At 44.5% G+C, this 27,375-nt stretch overlaps 1 protein-coding gene across 1 annotated transcript in view; it reads right to left on the reverse strand.

Moving 5' to 3' along the window:
- Positions 1-823: 823 nt before the first annotated feature.
- The window catches only part of LOC119648829 (jouberin-like), a 37,514-nt gene continuing 10,962 nt past the window's right edge, over positions 824-27,375 (reverse strand). The window contains exons 5-8 of the mRNA XM_038050690.1: positions 20,614-21,377; positions 20,241-20,429; positions 19,942-20,144; positions 824-2,070 (exon numbers count right to left, since the gene is read on the reverse strand). Coding sequence (XP_037906618.1) covers positions 1,029-2,070; positions 19,942-20,144; positions 20,241-20,429; positions 20,614-21,377 — 2,198 coding nt within the window. The 3' untranslated portion in view covers positions 824-1,028. The remainder of the gene's footprint in view (positions 2,071-19,941; positions 20,145-20,240; positions 20,430-20,613; positions 21,378-27,375) is intronic.

The raw sequence follows: 27,375 nt of genomic DNA on the forward strand, positions 1-27,375 counted from the left end.
ATTTCTCTGACAATCTTGCTTGAGGTGTCTGCATAGAATTGCTGACGAATTTTATTAGACAACAATGTCACTGACAGGCCGACCGTAGTCAGATTTCCAGTTTCTCTCGTTAAGGGAGTTGCTGTACTATCCTTTTTGGTGTAGGTTTTCCACTGAAGTGGAGAGCCTGTCTTCCACAGATTTCTCAGCCGCGGCCACGACCTGATTTCTCAGAGTCGCGGGTGGATTCGAAGTCTGCGACTTCTTACCACTTGGAGAGTTACAATCCTTTGTTTCCAGTAGTAGTAAACTACCATAAGCTCCCCCAATACGACAAGGTTGTGTCCGAGGGGGAGGAGGCTGGTGGTACTCTATTCTTCCAAGCTGTGGAACCTTATTTTTGCCATGAGACAATTCGGTACACCCATCAAATTTTTCAGACTGACTGGGGATGGTCATGACCAATCTGCGAAGCCAGATAAAAGCAGCGGAATCGCTGTTGAGATCTTCGACTACTAATATACCCTTTAACCAACTGCTGGTCTATTTTGACGATGCTGAGGTAATGGTGGGAAAAGTCCAATATGTACAAACTCTCTTCATCTAGATCTAGTAGGCGGCGTAAGATCCTCGACAACACGTAGATGGAGGCAAGGTGAACTACATGGTACCAATTCCCGATAGCATTTGTCAGCTTCAAGCGATGATGATTGGAGATTGCAACTTCAAAACTATTGAAAATTTCTTCTATCTACGATCGAAAATCACGGAGAATATCATATAAATCTATAGGATATATCAGGATCATTTAAAATTAAACAACGGTAAATTGTGTAGCATTTACTATTCCTATTTAGCTCCTAAATGCCTACAAACAGCTTAGCAGCTTCGAAGCTCAACGAAAAAGGAATGACACTTGTCGTTTACAGCACAATCGTGACATTCACATTCATTCTATCCTGACCCTTGGCGAATACCCTCAAATGACTATTTCACTCAATGAAAAATTACCAAGAAGATACCCTAAATAAAATAAGTGATAAATCCGCTTAACTCAAAGATTCCATATCTTCGGAAACGTCGGTATCATCGACACCAGATTTTTTCCCGTCGCTATTTATTGGCTTCTGCACTATAAAAGTATTATCGTTCGCATCACTGGTGTCGTTTACATCCTTTCTCTTCGCTTCTATGGAGAATGTATTCCCGAATGCCCGGTCACTGCTTCCACTGTTCACGCTAATGTTATCAATTGTAAAAGTTTTATCCGATTTTATCGAGGTCTTATCGCTATCAACATCGCCATTACCGTCAATATCTATTGCGGAATTGCCTTCATCAGGGGTGGCTAGCTTATAGCCACTCGTGTTGGACGATCCATATCGAATAATTCTGTCGCATTTATCGAGGACTTCATTGAAAAATGACGTTAATCGGGAAACGTTTTTGCAATCCGATGAAGCAGACGATGTACTCCCGCTGTGCCTGGAGGAGCTCATGGAAAGGCCATGTTCTAGCCTCCTACTCCGCTGGAGGGCCTTTGTCGACTCAGCCATTTTGCCATTATGTTTGCAAGGATCAGGGCCATAAAGGAAAATATAATTTCCTTGTACTTGTTTACATGATGATAGAGCGATGGCCAGGACACTCTTCCCGCTGTCGCCGGCGGAACTGAAGGTGACATCGATAGCTTTGATGCAACCGGTTTGCGGGCTCCTGTTCTTCAGCTTTGAGGGTGTGGGCAGCCTTGAGAGATTGACTTCAACGGTTTCCATCACAGTATCTGATTTCAAATTTATACACGTGATTTTATTGGTATCGGACGTGAGGAGGGCGACGCCAGCTTCAGTACTGGAGCAATCCAGCACCACAAAGCTGAAAGTTGTGGATTTAATTACTTTTGTTGGTAGAGTATGAGTGGATATTTCGGAATGGTTTCCAGTCCGCGTATCGATTTTATGTAAAGTGGCGACCTTGTCTGTCGAGTTAGTTGTTACTGGGGATATGGTTGATGCATAAAGGACACTCCCGCTCTGATGAATTTTCTCTACAATTTGCAGACTTTGAAGCCCGTCCGAAATGCGAAACGACCTAGAAATAAATTAAAGATTCTTTGGGGATGAATTGGATACTATAATTGTATATTCCTAAATAATTGATGGAAATTTAATTATGTAGGTAGTCAAGTCCTTGCATTTCAAATGAGAAGGATTAGGTTCATTGTCGGTTAGTGAATGAGAACTCAACACATTTACTCAAGTTTTGAAATATTTTGCTTTTTTATGTAAAATATTTGAATAAAATTCGAACTATTGGGCGATAAATGAATGAGTGGGTTGAAAGACAGTCTTTCGACTATGTGACTGGATTTCTATTCTTGGATGTATCATGGATGCTAATTGGACCCCAAGCGAAGGTAGAACAGCATAAGCCGAGGGCTGCGCGGCCAATAGGTATTTAGTATGCGAACTCTCTGCCTTGGGCATCTTCAGTTTTAAATAAGACCCTTACCCTGGTGGCCGGGCTAGCCAGGGTGGGCATTTTTCCCGGAATACTAGTGGGACCAAGACATGGACTCAATTTTGAAAATAAAAACCGACCAGGCGCATCATCGGAAGACGAGCTGCTGTCATCCAACCAGAAGATAGTAGCCGTTGAGAGCAGTACACTCGGTGCCAGCTGCAGCACTGCTGTACTGAAACCAACCGCAGGGACTTTCCGGAGCAAGGCGCCAGACGGACTAGTGGCTTCCAGCCTGGAATACACCGCCATCAAACTGGGTGTAGCAAGTACGAGACATTAGTACTAGGAGAATCTCTCAAAAGCGAAAACCAACAAGAACGTGGGTCGTAGGAAACCGAATAAGAAGCGAAGGTCCACTGGTGCCCTGCTCAAGAACGAGTACCAGAAGGCCACGCATATTCTCAGCAACATTGCTAAGAATAAGAACACCGGTACTGTCGTCGAAGGGGATGGAAAAGACCTCGCTAAATACGAGACGATTGTTTAGGAATACAACAGCAAACGCCTGGCAGACGAGCAGAAGGCGAAGCCCATCGGTCTGAAACGCAATCGATCTCAAGACGAGGTCAAGCAAGATCACTAGCGGTGTAGAGTGGGCAAGAGCTCAGACGCTAAGCAACATCTAAAGAAAAGTTCGCAGGAACAGTCACCCGACGGGCCACGAACTGCGAATTCCTTTACGAGGAATTCTTCAACATATCATCGCAAATCCTGGTTATAGTTTTCCTCTTTCCTTTCCACTATTTATGGTGAGTTCAATCACCCTATGTTCACCTGACCTAACGTTTCCGGCGGTTAGCTATTTCCTAATAGCTCATTCTAACCTTTTTCTCCCTATTCTATTATACACCTAAATGAGCACCTGCATTATTCTTCAGTTCACCTTGTCTTCTCCAATCTGCCTGTGCATTGTTTTTCCTAATTTCCAGATACCCGCTCCTTATTTGCCTTTTAATGCTCATCATCTTACCTATGGATTCGAGTTCCATTTCCGCCCTTATACTGTACACAACTTCAACTTCAACTTCCGAAAAACCGGTTTGGAAGGTCTGAATTAGTCTTAGCGAATATCCGCCAGGATAGCAATATCACCCCCGCCCCTTCCTCCCTCAGGTCCCTGAGCTCTTACCGATTCTGGACCATCACTGAGATCCATAAAAAATATCGAAGTCGCATTGACATGGGGAACTTTAAGCCTTTCCAATTTAACTTCAATGACTTTCGAACTTTCTAATAGTCATCAAGGCTGAGAGGCCGGCGTGTGACAAGCGCGTGTTCAATTTGGTTAAAAGTAGTTCCGTCTGGTGAGACACATGTATATTTGTGGCCCGCTTTCCGCGCAATCCGGATAATTCCAAGAACCATTTTTTTGGAGTCGCGCCATTCAGTCCCTCTGCCGGTCGAATTCAATCTTCTTCTCAATAAGAATAGTCCGGACATAGTTCGCAATAAGGCTCTAGCTGCCAGCGCTTCCCAGTTTCTCTCTGACAAGTTTGTCTGAAGAGAGCTCCCTTGCGTCTGTATAAAGCTGCTGACGAAAACCGCCCCACCTTTTACAAGGGAAAAACGTGTGTTCAACGTCGTCCACCACTCTATTGCGCGCCTTCCCAAATCTGTACAGTTAAGAGTGAAAACCAACAGGCCCGCTTAGAAGTTAGGTAAGGAAGTAATCAATCTCATCGTTTGTCGGTTCAGCCATGGATCTAAATCGTCGATGAGCCCCTTGGCTCATTTTGCTGTGAGGGTTGCCACTCGGTAAGTGTGCGTTGACGTTCTTCACGGGCGATCATGACTTGAGGCCGAGTCTTCAGCTGCAGCCCTATTCGCTACCGCTTTGATTTGCTCGAAGAAGCTCATCTTCGAACATTAAACCAAAGTATCTAACCGCTGGTTTTTACTCTATAGTCAACTTGCTGATTGATATAATACGCAGGGTCGGGATTCTCAGTCTGGTCAAGATGCCTACTACGGTTTTTTTCCAGCGCAAGGCTGAAACCATGAGAGTCATCCATCTGCTAGTCGGTCGCATCATTATGCCAAGTCTGCTTTACGCCTGTTCGACAGTGCGTCCGGCAACAAGTGCCGCAACGTCGTCTGCACAACCGACCAGGCGCGACTCTTCGGGCATATCGAGTCTTAGCAGACTATTATAGGAAGCGTTCCAGAGGGCTGGCCCTAGGATGGACCCCTGTGCTACTTCCGAAGTAATTTCCATCCTCCTCTGGCCCTCTAGCGTCTCATGGAGAAGGGAGCGCTCTTTCAGATAATCCTCGAATATCCGCAAAAGATAGCTTGGTACGTGAAATCTGTTTCCTAATGCGTCTAGCATATCTGTCCATCTTATGGAATTGAAGGCATTTCTGCAGTTTCAGTTCATTCGTCATTGGTAACATATCCTTGGCTTATAGAGTTGCCATAAGATCAGGTGTGTTTCCACTGACCGACACTGTATGAACAATCAGCAATAGATTTAGGAGTTGTCTTCTGGATGCTCGTAACAAGATAGGCGCTCATATTGGCCTTGAAAGGTATCACCTTCTAATTGTCACTTACCTTCACTTTGGTGGAGCATTTGCCTCTCTACATAGGTTTCGGGAGCCGTGACCCCCCAGGGTCAATATGATCGGACCTTGAATAATATACCTAAGTACTCGTATATTGATAAGCATTGGACCGCCATCAAAAATGTTTTTCTCTGTGGCGCTACTCAATTCGTTAGTCACGTCTCGGAGAGGTGTCTCAAGATTTGGAGGCTCTTTTGACCGCTGTTAGTGCTGGTAAACGCAATGCTTTCGAACTCCGATACTAATGGAAGCTAAATCTAGTATTCAACGCAAGAAGAAAGGAATTTGTTTTTGCCCTGGTCAGTAAATCGGAAGATTCCGCAAAACGCCATGAGTACCGAAGAAGATACCGCATCGCCAAAGAACGTGCATATGGTCGCCAATGTTTCGATGGTCCTTTGAGGGACATTAACAGTAGACTCCTCATTTATGACGAACAGCGGAAGAGAAAGAAGGAATACTTGACCATGGTTCTTAACCTTTTCTGGATGAAATGATTAATTAGGGTGCTATGCGGACAGAATAGAACTCATTTCGGAAATCAATGCACTCAAACGGAGTATTGTCGTTTGGCTTGACGGTCTCCTCGCAGAGCTAATCATCGTTAATCTTGCAGTTTCCGCGGTTTATTTCGCTTATACGATCGACAGAGAGCAGCTTGGTTTCCTCTCAGCATTATCCTGCCATGACCACATCAACAGCCTGCGGATCATTTTGAATCAGTGCGGGAAGTTTAGATCTCGGCTTCCCTCCCTCTTCGTTGATTTCGCGAAGGCTTTCGACAGCTCTACGCAGGAGGGGTGATTCAGTGGACCATGACATCATAGTTTAGCTGACCTCGAACACCTCGACTACGCTCTCATTAAATTATGAACTTTGTCCAAACGGCTCTAGATTTGGAGAGACAGTCGAGAAGAATCGAACTTAACATAAACACTGACAAAAAGAAAGTTTTCGGTCTGATGAGCAGATACATCGAATCTGATCAATTTGTATATTTAGAAAACATCGTTTCTGCGGAAGGTTGCACCGAACTTGATGTAACTCAACACATTACCCTAGATCGACTACCTCAAGACGACCGACCAGTAGGTTGCCTCGGAACACTTGGCGGAGAACAGTAGAAGAGGAGTGTATGCTTCCCGTGGGGGAAACTGATGCGCATTTCAGCAAACTGCGAAGGATTGCTAGGTTGAAACGCTGTGCAACATTAATGGGTGAACGTTATCCATATATATAAAAAGGGGAGGTAGGATAGGTGAATGCTTTTACGTCCAGAGCGTTGGGCTTTCGCAAGGGTACGCCGTCGGATTACCAAGTAAACACCTCCCCATCGTCAGAGGGCTTGCTTGGAACCGTTTATCACATTACTTCGGGCTAGCTTCCTTCGAATCCAGGAATTCCTTTCATCAGGGGGAGGGGGAAGAGAACTGCTAGTTCAAGAACGCCCATTCAGCTTCTCCACCGGTTGACCCTATCTTCTTTGATGAAGAAGAAAAAGAACCCGAACGTAATGTGCAACACGGCTCTACCTGTCGGCGCTCGTAAATCCGCGACAATGTTGCCTAGAGGGATCCCCTGTATTTAAATAGAGCTGCTGACGAATATCATCTCACCTTCTACAGGAAAAACATTGTGGTGGGTATCGTCCACAACTCAACTGCAAAATATACAATCAGGAGGTCGTGCCCTTCCAATCTTGTGAAGGTAAGACTGAAAACCTCCATGCCCACTGAATTGCCAATGGGCCGCGCAGCCCATCTGCGTCTAGTTTCATTTTGTCAAGAGAGTTGCCACTCATTTGTTCTTCACGTGCAACCACCTCCAATGTCCCTTCTCCCTTCCGCTTGAAAAAGGGTTTAGGCTCTTAGCAAGAAGAGCAACGGGGATCATACCTGCAATCACTATCACGGCCGGTTCAGAGACAGTGCCTCCAATGTCCCTTCTCCCTTCCGCTTGAAAAAGGGTTTAGGCTCTTAGCAAGAAGAGCAACGGGGATCATACCTGCAATCACTATCACGGCCGGTTCAGAGACAGTGAGGTACGTGGGCGCCACCCACAAAGCCGCCCGTCTCTGTACTTGTGCGAGACGCTTACAATATACTTCCTTGAGAAGAGCTTCCGCCCATACCTCTGCGCCATAGAGCAGGACAGACTAGGATAAACTCATCAAGAAACGTCATCTGCTAGATGTAGGGTCCCCAATATTTGCCATTAGCCTACCTAAGACTGAAACTCCAGCTGCAGCGTTGTTCGCTGTTGCTTGATTTGCTAGAAAAAAGCTCATCTTTGAGTCAGGGGTCAGTCCAAGGTAGTTTACCCTTGATTTTTACTCGATTATCGACTCGCCGATCGATGATTACTTCGGCTTTTCTAATGCAAAATTGAAACCATGAGCAGTGATCTATTCGCTTACCCGTGGCATCAATATGCTAAATCTGCATTGATCCTGTTCGACAGTGCGTTCAGCAACAGGCGTCGCGACATTATCTGCATAACCGACCAGGTCCAACACTTCTGGCATGTCAATTCTAAGCAGACTATCACAAGAAGCGTTCTAGAGGTCCGGCCCTAGGATGCATCACTGCGCTACTCACGATGTAACCTTCATCCTCTTCTGAGCTTCCAGCGTCTCAAAGAGCAGCGAATGGTTCCTCAGGTTATCTCTCCATATCCGTAAGAGATAGTTCGCCACGTAAAAAGTATTGTCTAGTGTGCCTAAAATGTCTTTTCATCTTACGGAATTAAAGGCATTTCTGACGTGAAGCGTTACGAGAAGCACGAGCTGTCGACCTGGAGGGCTGTGCACCATTGCTCGATTAACGGCATTCACGACTTGCATGACAACTGTTGATCTCCCTGCTCTAGACCCTAACTGCAATGGGGATAAGTCTCCGGCAGCACATATCGCTTTAACTGCTTCTGATGAGTTTTTGGAGCCAACCGATATCTCATCGTGCGGAGTCTCCTTTTTGTAGATTTGTGCTCTTTTATTATGCTACATACCTTTTCCCGATCATTTAGAAGTTGCTTGAAGCAGTGCAGTTTGCGACACTGCTTCTATCAATCTGCAATTTCCACCACCCACCAATATATAAAGGTTTATCATCTCTCGATGCCCTCCTAGGCATGGACACTCCGCAGACTGTCGTTATCAGGTACGCGGGAATGCTTCCCTCACAGCCTGGACGCCGGAACGTTGGGATAGATCAGGTGTTTGAAACTACAAGTCCTGCTCTTGCCGCCATTTCAAGAGTTTGGGAGAAGCAAGCCCTATTCAAGTGCCCTGGCGTTGAAGTTACCCCCGACCAAGATCCGCTCTTCGGGGTGGGATGAAATTGGGTTGGTTTTGGAACTGAGTATATGGCTTTATATTGGGTACCACTCTGTCAACCTTATCCCCCCATATGTGTTCCGAAGATATTCTAAAATCCCCGGTAATTACACCGCTTGATTGGTATGGGTTGTTATTAATGGTCCGGAGTTGATAATGCGGTTCAGACATTGGCCATACGCTACTAGGCCCATATTTATATTCCTCGCACTTAGTTACATCCTTGTTGCATTCAAGCTACTAGAAGAACACGAATAATATTTGGGAACCATTTTCGAGCCCCTTTCTCAATTTTGACCTTTGCCAGTTTTTGTCCTAGTCAAAATACCATCTTCGGTAAAATAAAATTAATAAGCCTCTTATCGAAAAATCAAATATGCATCAAGTTCTTTTAAAATATTTATGCATCAATGAATTCTGTCCAATTGACCAATTATAAAATATGCCCCGAATCTTGTAGATACAGCTCCTTGGAAAATTATCCCTCAAACTCTTTATTGAGAATAAGCGTTCCATTCATGTCTTAAGAACTTCGGTGAATGCTCAAGAGTCTGAGGTTGAAATACTACTTAATTGCACCAATAGAGCCTGAATAGTAGGAAGAACCTAATGAATTCCGTAAATACAATTTAATAAATTGCGGGGGTCATGCAATTATTCCAGGACAAGAATCTTGAAAACTACCACAGTATTTTCGGTATTCGAAGCATGGATGGGGTTTTCTATTTTTGGCCAAAGAAATAAGCTCTCAGATTTTCGTTCATGTTTCCGCACTAAATATCAATTTCTTTAGTATTTTTGGTTCAATCTCAGAACAATTAGAATAGAATAAGGGCCATCAACTCCTCCGTTGCTTAGGCTGCATTTAAATGAGCTTCACCACAGTCCGGCTACGACCATTATTGGGACAATTTTATTGCGATCACACAAATTGTAACCGCAGGCAATGGCGTGGCATTCGTATACTAGGGAGTAACAGCCAACACAAAATAAGGATGGCGTAATCTAGAATTAATGAGAAAAATGTTGCGGCGGCAACCATGGAAGGCTTTGTGGATAGATGTTGGCGAACATATCCCACGGCAATCGAATCGCTGCGCATCTAAATTTACCATCAAATGGAGAGTAAATACCGCTAAAATTTATCTACCTGAAAATTTCCCTCAAATATTTATTCTCTGCTTCATTCTGGGAATCTGTTCATTATGCAAAAAGCTACCAGTTGAAACTACATCAATGACATTTCTATCACCTCATCCGTGTTATATGCATGAGGGACATGTTTTGAAATAGCAAATAAATCCTCTGCAAACAGGCGAAATTAAATTGCCAATTTAAATGCACCCTAAACTGAAGCTACTGTCACGTATGCATATCCATCTACACATGGCCACGCTGGATGGTACCAAAGATGGTAGGAAAAAGGACACCTGAAAAACGAAAAATAACAACGACGCGTTCTGCTTAAAGTTTCTTAGGAATGAATCCCTTTTGATCAACATTCATCATAGACAGTTGGTTTTCCCGAACAAACTCCATTCAGACATGCAAGTTGAAAAAAGGCGAGAAAGTGGACATCCAGAGTCCACTTTCTCGCCTTCAAATCTGAAAGATTTGATGTTGCTTTTATATAATCATACATACTACCATAGGAAACCCCATGCTCGTCTAAGAAAGGATAATTGTTGTCCGAATGCTCGTGTAATCTCCAGACGTCTCAACGAGTGCTTCGGACCTTCTTAATATTTACCTTAAACACCTTCATCCACAAGAAGAGATAGAAATTCGTCAACCGGCAATCTGCAAGTTCCTATTTGCTTTTCATTAGTGAGACCCTACCGACATATTGGTTGGACTTTCAGCTATAGAACAAGGACACGAATATTGGTTTTGGATTGTCCACAAGCTCATTAAAAAGGGTATCAAGTACCCCAGAATGGCCACTTTTCCAACTTGAGCGAGAGTTCCTACATTTGAGATTTTGAGGTTAGGCAAGGCGGTGGGATTTTAGAAAAAACCCTTCTCGTCCTGGTTTTATGATACTGCACTCCGTGAATTCAGTGTTAGATTAATGCTTACGGTAACTACACCTGCCGTCATTACTTGGGAGCCAGTTTCGGTCAGGAGACAGCAGAGGAGCAAACATGGTCTTGGTGACCGTAACAAAAAGGTGAGGATTTGCAAACTTTTGCGGCTTCTACTTCTTTGGCAGTAACATATTACTGGATCACAGGATCAATCGAGTTTTGTCAGACCGGCATCAGAATAACAACCTTGGGGTCACTAGTAGATTTATGAGTTGTCTTCTGGATGTGCAAACCAACAAGGACGACCACAAAATTCAATCCCGATTGTCGTTCGATAATTGGAGAACTATCTTGGTGTTCGGATGGTAGAGTAGTCCCGCTGAGCAAATTGAGCCATAACTCAAAATACTTGTTTCAGGGTGCTTCCCGTGTCATCTTCCATCTTCCATAGGCTGGCTGACTGCGGACTAGGAAAGGCGATACACGTAAGAGACTTAGCACTCTAATTATCATTGTATGTGGTGTCGAACGTAACCCGGGCGAGCTCCGATACCCGAGAAATTTTGGAATGCAGCGAAAGGAGATTTACCATCGCGCAGATCACGAAAGCAGAAGCTGCTACAAATAATTACGATTTCAAAACCGAGAGAGAACTTGCAGGTGTTCGCAAATCTTTCCATGATCTAGTCAAGAACGGTAACGGTGGGTTCCTTTCCAACGATGATATGCAGAAGAGATGAGTGGAGTGCTTCACCTTTGTTCTCGCTCATTAAAGTGACTCTACCATGTCATCAGGGAACTCTGGATAATCAAAGATGAAGAACTTCACCGGCGTACCGACTAGATAGCCGTTATCATGGTGGCTAGAATGGAACTTCCCATCTTAGGATTGCCGACAGGAAGGTCATCCTAGAGCTTCTTGGCGTACAAAAGTGGGGAAAGGATGGAAGCTTCTCGGAAGTTCTGGGAAGGAGGGAGAGCTACTGAAGCTGAGCCAAAGTACATTGCCATGCCATAAAGAAAATTTAGAATCCAAAATGGCAGTAGTTCCGAATATTTCAATAAATAAGCGACGGAGAGAGACAACTTCTCCCTGTAGTGAATACCTAGGCCGAGAAAGATGTTGAAGAGATAAACTTCTACCTAATCCATCCTAATTTTGAGCTGGATTCTAGACGATACGGTAAACGATGATCCAGAACAAATTATACTTTCTTCAGCTGTGGAAAATAGCGCAATGAGAGAACAACGCCTAGTCAAGGATAAAAATTGTTGACAAGAGACTCAAGTGTAGGTCCGCACGTACATTAGAAGGCAAAAGCAGAGACGTCATCATCAACGGCGCAACAACCGGTATCCGGTCTAGGCCTGCCTTAATACATCCCGGTTTTGCACCGAGGTCCACCAATTCGATATCCCTAAAAGGTGTCTGGCGTCCTGACCTACGCCATCGCTTCATCTCAGGCAGGGTCCTCCTCGTCTTTTTTTTCTACCATAGATATTTCCCTTATTAACTTTTCGGTTCGGATCAACCTCATCCATACGGGTTAAGTGACTCGACCACTGCAACCTATTGAGCCGGATTTTATCCACAACCAGACGGTCATGGTATCGCTCATAGATTTCATCGTTATGTAGCAGAGGCATGGTAGGTCTAAAACAGGTCTAAATTTCGGAAAGTGGACACTTCAGCTATGAAAGGTTTTTGTGTATTTCCTATGTAAGAATATTTGAATGTACTTTTGCTCAAATTTGCACCAATCTCGTAGAGTTTATGCATTTACCCTGTTAGAATATTTATCTTAATGTATTCCATTTGATACATCTTGTTTTGCCTGTATGGGGATCCACTTGAACTTAACGTGTTACTGTATACACTGCATGCGAGGATATTCGCAAGTTCCACTTTTCGACAAAATTCCCTTATCAATCTTAGAAAATAGGTGCGGCAGACAGCCAGATACTTATCAGCAAGGGGAAAAAGTACCAAACTCGAAAACGGAATCGCAAAAATCTACTATCTTTGGCTTGAAATCCGCCAACGAGATGAGAATTCACGGCTTGAAAAGCTCTACCGCATAGCTACGACTCCGCTCGCCAACCAAATGCTGCCCACCCAAACTTTCCCTTTTCTATACAAAGAATAAAAGTTGAAAACAAAATCCACGCCACTCAGGTCTTTGTGATTTGTAGTCAGAAAAATGGCTGGAAACGTAGTGTTGGCGACAATCATTGAAAATCTCACGCTACGTACCTCCATCCTCAATCGAATGTTCGTGATCGACTTCAATCAACCTCAATTGTCTTCTGATTATCATCTAATCGATTAAGATATTGCAAATGGCGCCCAACGTGGGACCACTCCAGGGCAGACACCTTCTAAAGGTTCTAAACAAATGAACCTGAAGTTGGCCTAATCTAGCCTCCAACTTTGTTTTCGTGTGTCCGAAGAGATGCGATAGTTTTCCAAACTTCGAATAACACGCCTTTTCCCGGCAAGTGTTCCTAAGCCTCATTTCCCTATCCCACCATGCAAAGTTGAACTTCTCATCCTTTCCTGATAACCAACCACGAAATTCGAGTTATTACAATACTGACAATGTAAGGTCAAGGTATGGACTTCCCAGGTATCGCTGAAAATGCGTTCACACGTCAAAAAGTGTCCCGACCTTCGGTTGAGTTGTGCTTAAGACTTTAGGTCTCGAAAGTGAGTCTCCGTTTCGTACTACGTTTTTATGGTCTGGGAATACCAAAGAAGGTGAGCACCTCAAAAGGTGCGTTTCCTAAAGGCCTGAGGCAGCCAAAACATCGATTGGCGACCTTATCTTTCGTGAATCTCCCTCATCCGCGCATTCGGATCTCAAGATTTTTTTATTTAAAGAACGCGGGGGGTCGGCATTTGCCGGCCATTCTCCCATTTTAGCCTTGCGTTCTCTACGTCCATACTTGTTGCGATATCCTATTTCGTGTTTCAGGTTCCGACACTGTCCCACACATCGGCTAAAAGGTACATGACATTTAGGTTGGACGCACGTAAAAGACTGAAGTGGACAAAATAATCTACCCTATGGATATCGGAAGCACCTGATTTGCACGGAAAGCGGTCCCCAAACAAACGTGGCCTCTCCAGATAGCGCAATTTTCATCCAAATTGACCATGCGTTGGTTAATCGCCACCACATCTCAGCCTTGATGAATGTCAAAACATATAGACCGGTTATTTACGCTTTGATGATTAAGACATAGCATCCTTCCGCCGCAAACCGCACTGGTCAAACGGGAAGAATAAAGATAAGAGAATACAACTTTGAGACCGTTGATAGGATAGGGTCGAAAATCACAAGCACGGTTGTTGTCAGCCAACAGAGCATATTTCAGCTTAGAAAAACTGTTCCGCTCGAAACGTCTCACCAAGCTCTTACTGTACAAGACAATGATTTCGTCAGTCCTTATATATTAATCGGAGACGGGTTCTTAGCAAGAAGAATTGCGAACTCTTGGCCGCGTTCGAGAGAAGAATCCTCCGAAGAATTTTTGACCCCCTACATGAGGATGGACGATTCCGTAGTCTACATAATGACGAAATCTATGAGCGATACCATGACCGTCAGGTTGTGGATAAAATCCTGCTGAATAGGTTACGGTGGGCGGGTCACTTAATCCGTATGGACGAGGATTATCCCACCCAAAAAGTCTATAAGGACAATATCTATGGTAGAAAAAGAAGACGAGGCAGACCCTGTCTGAGATGGTGCGATGGCGTAGGTCAGGACGCCAGACAGCTTTTAGGGATTTCGAATTGGTGGGCTCCGGCACAAAACCGGAATGTCTGGAGTTCCTTATTAAGGCAGACCTAGACCGGATACCAGTTGTTGCACCTTTGATGATGATGATTCCTCCATCGTAGTCTGTCCGAAACCATGGTTGAGAAAGGAGGAGGGAGGGATAGCTGTAGCCGGAATGGCTGAATTACACCTAAGCACCTCAAGTGAGTAGGGTGTCACGAACTACGTAGCCAGACCTGCAACATACTTATGTGGACTCTGGCACGTCTCGAACCACTTGAAATAGCTATCACCGTAGTTACCCCTGGATAGGTTTTTGCGATGGGCCGACAACCCATCCATGTAAACTACTCCATGCTAAGAAACCTGGAGCTTTTATCTCGGTTTGGACGGATAAACGATGCAGCAAATGTATAACCGGATACTATTCCGGACACTGGAATATACGCTCCTTAAACAAGGCCTCTCTTAAATAGGTCGAGATTTACAAATTGGACACGATTGCAGTCCAGGAAATAAATTGGATAGGTAGCGAAATATGAATTCGCACACAATTTTCAAAAATGGCAAACCATCGTATTACAAGGAGTTTGAAGTTGTATTTAAAATGAGCAGACAGGTCTAGCCACACGTCACGACAAACTTATCAACGAAAGGTTCTGTGCGATTCGTATCAGGACTCGTTTTTTAACCTCTGGCTCATCAACATTCACACCCCGACTGAAGTCAAGGAAGATGCAGTGGAAGATTAATTTTTTGCACACTTGGAGACACTAATTTTAACTTACTCTCAACAAACGATCTCAGAATATTGTTGGGGGATTTTAATGCGAAACTCGGAATTGAAGGCTGGCATCGGGGGATCACTAGAGGGCATAGCCTCTGTAAAGAATGCAATCAAACCTTCAACGATTAATTGACTTCGCCATTAGTAGAAATCTCGTCGTAAGCTCCACATGCTTCCCGCACTGGCGCATTCACACGCAAATCACCAGACGCATATACCTCAGCCAAATTAGCAACATACTCATTGGTAAAAGCTGGGCGTCCAGTGTATTGGATGTACGATCCTATTGAAGAGCAAACTGCAGTTTAGACCATCACTTAGTGAAGGCAACACATCGGTACAGAATCTCCTCAGTGCACCAATCGGGAATTAGCCCTAGCAAAATCTTCGCGGCTAATATACTCGTGGGCGATGTTATGGCGCAGGCATATACAGCCGCCCTGGAGGAAAAAACTATCATCTATGCTACACGACATCAGCAAGATAGATGCACACGGATGCTGGGGAGGAAGTCACAGAGAAGGTCGTGGGATACAAATCTCGGCGACCGCGAATTGACTGGTTTGACAATGAATGCAGAATGTCACTCGATGCAGAAAACGAAGCCTACAGACAATATATCCAAAGTGCAACCAGAGTCAAAAAAGAAATATATGATGAGCTACGGCAAGCTTCGAATAGAATAATCAGATGTAAGAAACGGGAACATTTTGACGAGCAGTTACCAACCAGACAAGCATATGGACTAGCGAACCCTATTAACAACGGTTATCAACCCAGGATTAACATCTGCAAGGGCAAAGATGGAAACATCATCAGCGATGCCGACAGCATCAATAAACGTGGGGGCGTCCTATCCCTATCCCCACATCCCCCGACAGCAGAAGAAATTAATTTCACCGTGCGGTCACTGAAATCAAACAACACACCGAATTCCGACAAAATTCTAACCAAGCTGTTAAAATCTGGTGGAACGGGTCTACTAAATGCGATATACCAACTACTGTTGTGAATCTAGGAGGACCAGGAGATCCTAGACGACTGTGTAGGATCATCATCTGTTTTGTGCACAAAAAGGGAGATAATGTGGCAACTTGGCATACCAGCTAAATTAAGGATGCGAAACCTGAACCTTGACCCAAGCCTCCCAACTGCTAAACACTTTCGAGAGGAAAGTCTTTCGTCGAACTTTCAGAACAATTCGCGATCATAATGAATAGCTCTTCCAGTACAACCATGTGTTGTATGAACTATACGATGAATTAGAAGTCTCGAAATTTGTTAAACTACAACGCCCTCAGTGGGCAGGGCATGTCCAGCAAATGAGCGACGAGTGTATGCCTAAAAAGGTTATAAAAAGACGTCGTGTCGACGAAACGAGACTGCGAGAGAGACCGAGAGTACGATAGGAGAGCAATATATATATGCAGACGCCTAACAACTACTGGGCTTCCAAGATTGGAGGACGAGGTCACCTGACTGAAATAATTGGAGGACAACGATCCAGATGGCCAGGGCTCGACGTCGGCTATAGTGCCAAGATGATGATGATTTTTCCACATAAGTCTTCACACATGCACATAGTACTTTCATATCGCCACGCAAAACGGTCATTCCGATCCGACCTCAACTTCTCCCCAGATGCAGGACCTTAAGTTGAGTTAACTATTTAGTCCTTATTTACTAAAAAAAGTTTTGTTGACGAATGAATAAGAAAAACAGTTAAAAGGAAAAGTGAAACTTTAGCTGTATATTGTAAAATCTTTGAGTGGAACTCCCATAGTCCAACGGGTGAAAAATGGTGACTCAGTAAAGGGAACGAACGGAAATTTCTACCACAGTTTGCCGAGAATACCCTATGAGAAAGCTGAGTCCTTACCTAGGAGTAAGGGTTCCCTACCCTCCTTTTTTTCAGCCTTTGTCCCTTTCACAACCGGGGTCGGCTCGTCGTGAGCGGTCTCGCCATTTGGCACCATCAAATACATGATCTGGATGCAACCCGAGACTTTCAAATCCCCATTCAGCGTACCAAACCATCGGCTGGCCTTTGACCATCGACCATCAATTTCGATGTTCAGACCAATCTTGACAAATGAATTCTTGTTAGCGGGAATTACGTGACCATACCATCGAAAACGCCTACCTCGCAGTTTTTCCACGATCGATGTAACCCCATATCAATCGCGGATATTCTCATTTTGAATGTAATCAGAACGTGTCTTCATGGTATGGGATAGTAACCGGATCGGACGGTAATTTGAACATTCTGATGGAGTACTTTTCTTTCTCCATATTGGAACTGTGGTACTTTCTTGCAAATCAGATGGTGGTCTACCTTCGTACATAACCCGATTAAAGAGTTCACTGAGCCACAGTGTTGGATCCTAGGTCTTCGCTTTTCAGAGCTCAGATGCAATGTCGTCAGGTCCTGTTGCTTTCCCTGATTTCATTAGTTTTATTGCTTCCTCAACTTCAGTTGCGCTGATATGAAAGTCCAGGAGGTTTAACATGAGTGCCGTGTAGGCATAATCCCACGATCCTCTTCCGAAACGGATTGATTTGGAGACCGTAATTAGAGCGCCGCTATAACTGGCACAGCGGTACTGGTTTATACTGAGTGCGGGCTCAACATTCATACCAGTGGATGCGAGACCTGTCTAACACCTCTGCCGCAACTAAGGGGTACGGTACCCGAGTTGGACAGCGCAACTCCAAGCTTGAGATCCGAGGAGCTCTGTCCACATGTAGGCATAACCACTACCATCATGAAACTCCCACAAGGAGGCCAACCGCAAATAATCGGGCCTGGGGCACATCCTCCAGGAATTCTCCCGGACCATATGCTCTCAGCGGGCCGTTCCGATTCCCATGGTACCAGATAACCTTCGGTGAGGCTTCGTGGCCAGAGCCACTTGAGATGAGTCCTTTACAGACCAGGGTCTGATCGCCCTCCTCGAGCACGTGGGGACGTCACTCCCCAAAAGTTGCGCTGACAGGTGGAATTGCTCCAAATGTCGGCAATGGTTATAGAAGTGGAGGATGAGCAAATTATTCAGTTGAAATCTGCTCGAAGTATTCTCACCATCTATTTTGTTCTGTCATTAACGCAACAGAAGTGTTCGATATCCTGTGTTCGTTCGTTTCGTATTTCGACAAGTCGATACAGATCACTCTCCTTCATTCGGAATATCCAGTTTATCGCATAGATTTTTATAACGTTCCGCTCGGGTGACAGCGATCGCTTTCTTTGCTTCCCGGGATTCTTATAAATTTTCAAATTGGCCAACGTTTTATCGTCAAGAAACTTGTGGTAGAGGCGTTTCTTTTCACGGACCTTCATTTCAACATCGTCATTCCAATGTCAAGTATCTCGGTTGATGTACTGCTTACCTGGCTTGGTGACCTCGAGGGTAGCAGAGACCGCTTTGTGGATCGTGTCTTTCATTTGTTTCCATGATTCTTCCACATTCGTAATGCTCGGTAATCCCGTAAGTAAAATCATTTCTTCTCACCAAATCGCCACCATTTAATGCAATTGCGTTCCTCACGCTGTTTTATCGACGGCTTAATTGGCAAACTGGTAATCGGGGGCCGATGTCGAGGTGCGATGATCTGATAGGGAACAGCGTTTTACTGTTCCTATTATAAAGTGGAGAAAGATGAGACAATCGTTTGACGAACCATGTATTCATAAGTGCAAGGTCATGGGTGTCAGCAAAATTGATTATACGCTCACCACCCTCATTGCGCCCTCCAAACCGCTTTCCCCATGGGACCTGTTACCGTCTGCTTTTCACCCACATGACCATTAAAGTCGCTGGTAACGATGACATAGTCATAGTCAGTCAGGCACGTTACAGGGTTTTCATCGAGAAGTTACCAGAAGCCATCTTTCTCGGCATCAGGTCGACCTGTCTGTAGTGCGTATGTGGTGAAGAAGTGAATAGTGCGATCAGCTGATTTAATGGTAAGCTTCATCGGTCTGTCATCAAATCTTTCGACTTCTTTAATGACACCACGGAAACCCTCTGAGATGCCAACACCATATTGAGTGTGGGGACTATCATAATAGAGCAGCTTATAGCCGTTTTTTTCCGCGTTCGCGTTCTATGTCGCAGCTTTTGGCACCAGACCATCGGGTTTCTTGCAGAGCGTAGATATCAATGCGCCTTTTCCGAATGGCTCTTGCGAGTTCCTCGGTCTCTGCAGTTAGGGTGCCAATATTAAGCGTGCAGACACGTATTTGTTTTGTACGGATTAACTTACTTACGTCCCGACGCCGTCCATACGTCAAGTTCCCTTGCCCCCCTCGTCAGGACCGGGGCCCATTCCACCGCGTCGACTGAGGTGGATGCCCTAGCATTTTTCCGAGGCTTGTGACTCAATCCGATTGTCTTGTTTCTAACGAAATTATATGCATTTTCTTAGCGGGCCTGACGCAGGGCCTGTCAAGAGAGATACTTTATTTATCTCTTTCAGTAAGGTGTCTCTATAGACCGTAAAAAATCCATGGTTATTATCCAGACTTCCAAATTGAGATAAAAATCGAGACGCTCTGAAATTCCATTGCACAAAATAGGAATAATTTCCTGAGAAACTCAACATCATTAAGCCCAGCAAATATCATTCACCTTCGTCCTTAGACCTTGAGACGAATTTATGTAACCAAGACAACATCCATATAAATATTGGAAATAGCTTACCAAAGCAGATTGATTCAGTCGATAATAAACCATGAAACAAAACCAAGACCAAGGCTGAGTCTAGGTAGTACCAATAACAAGCAATAAAATTTCAAATTATCCTTTGAACAGACCGGAGGCTATGAAAACCAAAAGATATGAGGAATCCCATTGATTCTCATCTCCAATACGTCAACCGTATGCCATATCTACGAACGTAGTATCTGGAAAATTTATTTGTTTCCTTTATTCTTGTTTACCTTGAATTTATCCAGGAAACATTGTCTGCGTCTTCGTTCCGTACAGCTTCCCGGCTCCATTCCAAAACAACGCCGCTCACCTCCCCGGTAAATATTCTATGAAATTCCTGACTAGCTGCTATGCCGACAATGTGGGTGCCGTGTTTTGATATCTCCGCTTCAAGATGAACCTGACGACACCGGCGTAGGCATTGCCCCCGACGCTACAAAAGGATGAAACACAATATGTGAAACTCCACTAATTACTGGGATATCTTCCCTTGGTTTCCATTGTATGGCACATTGTCATGGGAACTCACCAATTTCGTAGATGTTTCAGATTTCTTGGGAGCCGGTCGAGTGATTGTATCAATTCGCCAAATGTGGAGAACAGCATTACGGCCACCCGTTGCGATAGTTATGCTACCCCTACTATCATCGTTTTTGTTGGAATCCTCGAAAGTGTGGAGAAAGTCAGCGCTGTATATGGGGCCAGCATGCGGAAGCACCTGTAAATTCGATAAAAATTAATTTTTCAGCCATTCAAATCCGTGGGGAAGCAAGTGCATTATAGCCGGCTTCAGATCATTTACACTGCTTCAGAGTTACACATCCTTATCCGCCAACCAGGGGGATCACCCCTTTACAAACAACACACTAGAGTTCAATAAAAGAAAGTCCTTAAAAACTCACCTCCAAGGAGTAATTTCCTTCGGCTGCCAAGTACCATAAAATACAGGTGTGGTCCTCCGAAGCTGACAAAAGGACTTGTTTACCGACTTGCTGCTTTCCGGTGGTCGAGACAGACGATACCCACCGTAGACAATGGACAGTCCCTGTGTGTCCTTTTAAGACGTATTGTTGTACCAGGTTGGAGACTTGAGCGATTATGATATCAGCTGTCGCGGCTTCATCGCCCACTTCCTCCGCGTACGCTAATAGACCCCCGTCCTCGTTGAAACGACACACCGAGCACTTTCTAGCCAATTGTTTACGTATAATCTCTTGCGTAGGACAAACGAACTTTGTCCGCCATCGAAAAAACTTCCTGAACTTAATTAGTGGCAATAATTTTTCAGCGTGGATCCTGAGTGCGCCGACGTTTCCACTGTTGCTACTTGTGCTGGCAATTATGAAATTTTTCTCGTCATATTCTAATGATGATTTCTGCTGTTGTTTTGAAACTTCTGAAATATGTTTGTCTTTCTGGAGAGCGGTGTGGGGACGAGAAAGCTCCACTTCTTCTTGTTGATATTTGACTTCCTTAATAGCCACTTCCAAGGTTCCTGGGTACTTTTTACGATTGTTGTCGGCCCAGTGCTCGAGAATTGAGGCGCTCCTTTTTGATTTTCGATATTTGTATAATTGTAAAGTTCGTCGTTTGTTTATGTGCCCGTCGTGGGATAAGTTGAGTTTGAAAAATCCCCAGCATATGTAGTGCCAGCCATCAGAGTTTCCTTGAGGAAGAAAATGAAGAAAAATTGGAATTTGCTTTAATGGCCGCGGAGGACTAACACAATATAGCAAGATTTTGAGGGAAGAAAATAATTATATTTTGATTGTAGTAAATTACCAAGGCGACACCATTCTTTAGCACCAGATTAGGAAGTCCAAGCGTGCCCCATTCGGGGAGAAGCTAGCATCTATCTAATCTGTTTTTCTTTAATGTTGATTCATTATTAAATAAGGCTATATCCTATTTATATAATTCCTGTAATTAATGCTACGTAAGGACATACGCGAATGTAACTAGTCTGCTATTACAAGACTTACTAAGAGAGAAAACTCATCAGATGTTGTCACAGCTAGGTCGAAATCGATATAGATTTACATTAGATTTACATTTACAGAATTATATCCAGGACGAAAGCGGCCTATTTTACGCCTAAGCTTGTCAAAATAAACTTTATTCAAGGATTTGAGTGATCCCGAGTCCGCATCCAATTTTGGACCCAGGGACCCCTCATATAGACCAAAACACATGTTGAGCACGTTCGGCCGCGCAGCTCCTGGTCAAAGGTCTCCGTCATGGACGAAACCACTTTTTGGAAAAACTGGCTGCTTTGCTCAAAATGAGCAGTCCATAGACCAAAAAAAATGACAGTCCTCTGGTCCGACAGAACATCATGTGACCGCGGACTTCGGACTAATTAAATCCTTAAACAAACTATGGTGTTGGTTCTGTAGTACAAAGGAGTCTTCGTGGAAGCATTTGTGGACCGTTGCAACTATCAGCAAATGTTCGCATATGATATGTGATCGCAAGTTATTTACAGCCGACGCCCCTGAAACGGACTAGGAAGCCTTAGCCTAGGAAGTTCAACATAATTATCTAGAGAGAGACAGCTGCGCAATACTCAATTTATTGAGACTGAAAATGCAAATGTTAATCTACAATGACAAAATGTAGTAGTAGGGAAAGACACTCCACAGAAGCATAGAGGGCAATACCTTTCAGTGTAAAGCCACAAAGATCCATCGATAAAAAAGACTTCTGGAAGGCAATAATCTACGAGACAATAAGTCCCAAAAGCAAACACAAGAAACGACCAGCTCTTGAGGTATACTACAGAAGATAGGACAGGAAACTCTGTAGAGTAGAGGTGAGGTGGGAAGGAAAATTGGGGCTTAGGGAAACTTCTTTCTGGGGAAAAAGGCGAGAAACTTGAATGATGAAGTCAAGTGCCCGTGGAGCCTAGCCGGAAACAACACTGAGAAACTATTGCGGCTCTATGCGACACATCAAAACAAAGTTGTGAGTCGGAATAGGCTATCCTCCACTGGCTTAAATAATTGGGACTTAGAAAATTTTAGGACCCACGTTGGGCGTAATTTGTAATGACATTGGCGATGGCTAAAAGACCATCCTGAGTGATTAGAGACGACCAAGAGGGGAGACCTATCAAAAAAAACCTAAAAATATAGCGAAATTAACCGTGAAGGTCTGCCCGCAAATATTGAAGCTCCATCGAAGAGCACAAGGCTGTTGTACGGAAGTTGGCGGTTCAAATCTCACTGGTGACAGTGGATTTTGTATCGTGATTTGACGTCGGATACCAGTCGACTCAGCTGTGAATGAGTACCTGAGTCAAATCAATCGCAATGCTGACCACATTGCCTCCTAGTGTACCGTTACGGTCTTGAATAAAGTGCTATAACACACTTCAAGGCCCAGATCCAAGATAGATTGTTACGCCAACGATTATTATTATCGAAGTGCTCCAGGCAAGTGCTTGCACGCCTCAGTGCGGACCCACGGATCAAATTGTTCGAAGAAAGCCTCAAATTCCCGAGACTGGCAGCCCTACGTTGGGCGCCATTTGTAATGACAAATATTCTTCTTTTTCTTCAGCCTTTGTCCCGTTCTCAAGCGGGGTCGGCTCGTCGTGATGGGTTTCGCCATTTGGCTCTATCGAATGCCTGATCTGGGTGCAATCTCGAGGCTTTCAAATCCCCATCCAGCGTATCAAGCTACCGTTGCTTAGGTCTGCCTTTTGGTCGTTTACTATCGACTTTGATGTTCAGACCAATCCTGGCAAGTGAATTCTCGTTTGCACAAATTGCGTGACCATACCATCGAAGACGCCTCTCTGGCAACTTTTCCACGATCGATGCAACCCCATAACGATCGCGGATATCCTCATTTCGGATGTGATCTAAACGTGTCACGCCACTAGTCCAACGTAGCATCTTCGTCTCCATTACCGCAAAACGCCGTTCATTGTCTTTTATAGTCGGCCAACACTCAGAACCATAGAGAGCGACTGGACGAACGACATTGCGGTAAATTTTAGATTTGAGACGTTCGTTGATACGTCGATCACAAAGGACACCAGTTGTGGAACGCCATTTCATCCAGGTTGCGTTAATGCGTGAAGCAATTTCATAACGCAGCTCTCCATTGGCTGATAGCGTTGACCTGAGGTATTTAAATCGCTCAGTTCCGGGCAGATCATTGCCGCTGACAGTGATTGTGCCTGTTTCATGGGGATCGGTCGTCAAAAATTCAGGGGGGGGGGGGGTCACATTAGGGTAAATCATAATAAAGCCTCAACATTAGGGACTGTCCAGGAGTCAAAGTGTTTAAGGTTGTGGTGCCAATTGGGTCCTGCGGCCTCCTTCCCCAGAGGATCGAGTCCTCCAACGGGGGCACAGTTAGGGGTTCTACAGCCATGGCAAAAGCGACGTAACTCCCCATTCAATTTTACCACTGTGCTAACCCAACGCAATTTCAGCAACAATGAGGCTGTATGGCTTTAACCTCCGCTTCCCGATTGGCATGGAGATACTTGTTGGTCATTTCGCAGGAAATTTCTGCCGCGTCCACTTCCGACAGGTTACGGTCTTGGTTATTTTCAATTAATTTTTACCCATCCGCGTAGCTTACTAATTGTAGCTACGTAAATGAGGAAATTCCCCACATAATTTCTGGCTGCAAATTGCGTCGCAGGGTCTCAGTCAGTTCAGCTTCCTTGGGCGATTTTTGGAGTTCTAACAGCTTCGTACGGGCTCCATGATAATGAGTCGGCGCCCAGCCCGCTGGTCCCCATTCTCACGTGCCTACTGAGCACTTCGATGGTGCTTCAATATTTGCAGGCGGACGTTCACGGTCAATTTTGCCATCTTTCTAAGTGTTTGGGATAGCTCTACCCTTTTGGTCATCTCCGACCACTCAGGATGGTGTTTTGGTCATCGCCAATTAAAATTTGTCATTACAAACCATAAAAAACAAAAATGCCGCCAAATAGCCACATGCATAACAAACAAGATAATATTCACCAAAGGGTCACCCATGGAAGGAGGATCGAAATCAGGACTTTTTCTTTCGGAAACTCCTATCATGAAATCGATGTTACCCCTTTGCAAAATGACGTTCACATTCTAAGAGGAGATATACCTCCTTTTTCTGTAAGCAGAAAAATATCATAAAAGCAACAAAACTTGCAGAATCGCCCCATTGGAATCATCATTGAATAGCAAGAACAAAATAGACCAGTTGATGCAGGACTGAAAAATGTTTCTGATTTTTATGCCAACCGTCTCGCGTCATTACTGCCGTACTCCCGGCTTACGTTTTGAAAAACAACATCACGTTTGTGGACCAAAGCTCTCGGTTCACTTGAAAGTAACCACAACCCCCATGAACCTGCCACTTAGAGGCCAACCGCTATAACTGAGCTGAAAGCACATGAGGCAGGGGGGCTATCAGGGGCTATCCCGGTTTCCATTGTACCAGCATACCCCTGGTAAAGCTTCGTGGCCTATTACCACTTCAGGTGAGTCCCCGTGTAGACTTGAGTCTGATGGTCCTAATTAGGCTTTTGGAGGTTTGTCAGCAAACTATAGTCAGTGCAGCGTATCCCGGTATAATTATATTCTCATTGCGCCAACGTTACCAAAACTTTGATGAGGTTGCTGACGTCACTTACTTTTCAGTCTGCTGAAGTGGACATTATTGAGTCTGCGTTCTTTTACTGCTAGAAGCGGTGGAGGAAGACGGCGATCGACCAGAAAAAATGAAAAAATTGCCTTCTGGATCATGCGGTTAAAATGTAAGAGTTTCAAAGTTGTTTGAAACAAAAGGAATGTCTCTAAACCAGTCAAATCAAATGACACTTGGCCAACTTGGTCGACTTGACCGCTACCTTTAGTAATTTTTCCTCGTGAGGAAAACGTGCTTACTGATACCAAGGTCCGCTAATACCGTCTACATCTGCCCAGATTGAAAAATGAGCAATTCCTGCATGCAATTGTCTCGGTCAAGCCGATGCTTTGACCTCAACAATCTGTAAAACGCACGAATGTTTCGTGGAAGGCCCCGATGCTATTATATTTGACGATCTCAATCTGCTGGGGCTCTCGTAGCTATGCTTGTGAAAATGGTCAAATAAGTTGCAGGAGGGCCTGGCACCAATAGGTAGCGTGAATAGCCCGCATACTAAAAGGAAGAAATGGCAACTGATCTTACTAAAGAAAATGATCGACAACTTCATAGGCTAAAAGGATACGACTAACGAGAAATAGTCAGCCAATTTCTCACAATACTAAATTTCTAGGGAGTTAAAAGCGTGTAGTCTTTTCTTATAATTAACTTCGTAAAACTTAAACTTTGCCGCGTGCTTTTATAGCCAACGGGCGTGCATAACACGTACGTCAAAAAGGGTGCTGAAGGCACTTTGTTGATTCATCATCATCAACGGCGCAACAACCGGTATCTGGTCTAGGCCCTCCTTAATAAGGAACTCCAGACATCCCGGTTTTGCGCCGAGGTCCACCAATTCGATATTCCTAAAAGCTGTCTGGCGTCCTGACCTACGACATCGCTCCATCTCAGGCAGGATCTGCCTCGTCTTCTTTTTCTACCATAGATATTGCCCTTATCGACTTTCCGGACTGGATCATCCTCATCCATACAGATTAAGTGACTCGCTCACCGTAACCTATTGAGTCGGATTTTATCCACAACCGGACGGTATTGGTATCACTCATAGATTTCGTCATTGTGTAGACTACGGAATCGTCCATCCTCATGTAGGGGGCCGAAAATTCTTCGGAGGGTTCTTCTCTCGAACGCGGCCAAGAGTTCGCAATTTTTCTTGCTAAGAACCCAAGTTTCCGAGGAATACATGAGGACTGGCATCATATCATAGTCTTGTACAGTAGGAGCTTTGACCCTATGGTGAGACGTTTCGAGCGGAACAGTTTTTGTAAGCTGAAATAGGTTCTGTTGGCTGACAATAACCGCACGCAGATTTCATCCTTGTAGCTGTTATCGGTTGTTATTTTCGACCCTAGATAGGAGAAATTGTCAACGGTCTCAAAGTTATATTCTCCTATCTTTATTCTTCCTATTTGACCAGTGCGGTTTGATGTTTTTGGTTGGTTTGTCTTCGGTGCTGACGTTGCCACCATATATTTTGTCTTGGCTTCATTGATGTGCAGCCCAAGATCTCGCGCCGCCTGCTCGATCTGGATGAAGGCAGTTTGTACGTCTTGGCCCGTTCTTCCCATGATGTCGATATCGTCAGCATAGGCCAGTAGTTGGGTGGACTTAAAGAGGATCGTACCTCTTGCATTTACATCAGCATCACGGATCACTTTCTCGAGGGCCAGGTTAAAGAGGACGCATGATAGGGCATCCCCTTGTCGTAGACCGTTGTTGATGTCGATTGGTCTTGAGAGTGATCCTGCTGCTGTGATCCTGCTGGCGCGAGAGAGAGCTATAATATAACCGAAAACCATGTCTGATCGCCGTAGAATAGGAAGGCCGTTTTGATTATGGCATTTAAAAGAGACGTGCTGCAGTTAAAGCCAGCTGACAAAGAGGCTCAACGTAGGTCTTGCCCCAAAATATGAATACCATCACTGAGTCAATAGAATGGAAAAGCCTGGCCACCCTACTAAACGCTGAATCAAATTGGCTACCCTTTCATCGACTTAATTGAGCCTGAGAAG

Source organism: Hermetia illucens, chromosome 2, assembly GCF_905115235.1.
Source record: "Hermetia illucens chromosome 2, iHerIll2.2.curated.20191125, whole genome shotgun sequence".
In the NCBI taxonomy this organism is placed as follows: domain Eukaryota; kingdom Metazoa; phylum Arthropoda; class Insecta; order Diptera; family Stratiomyidae; genus Hermetia; species Hermetia illucens.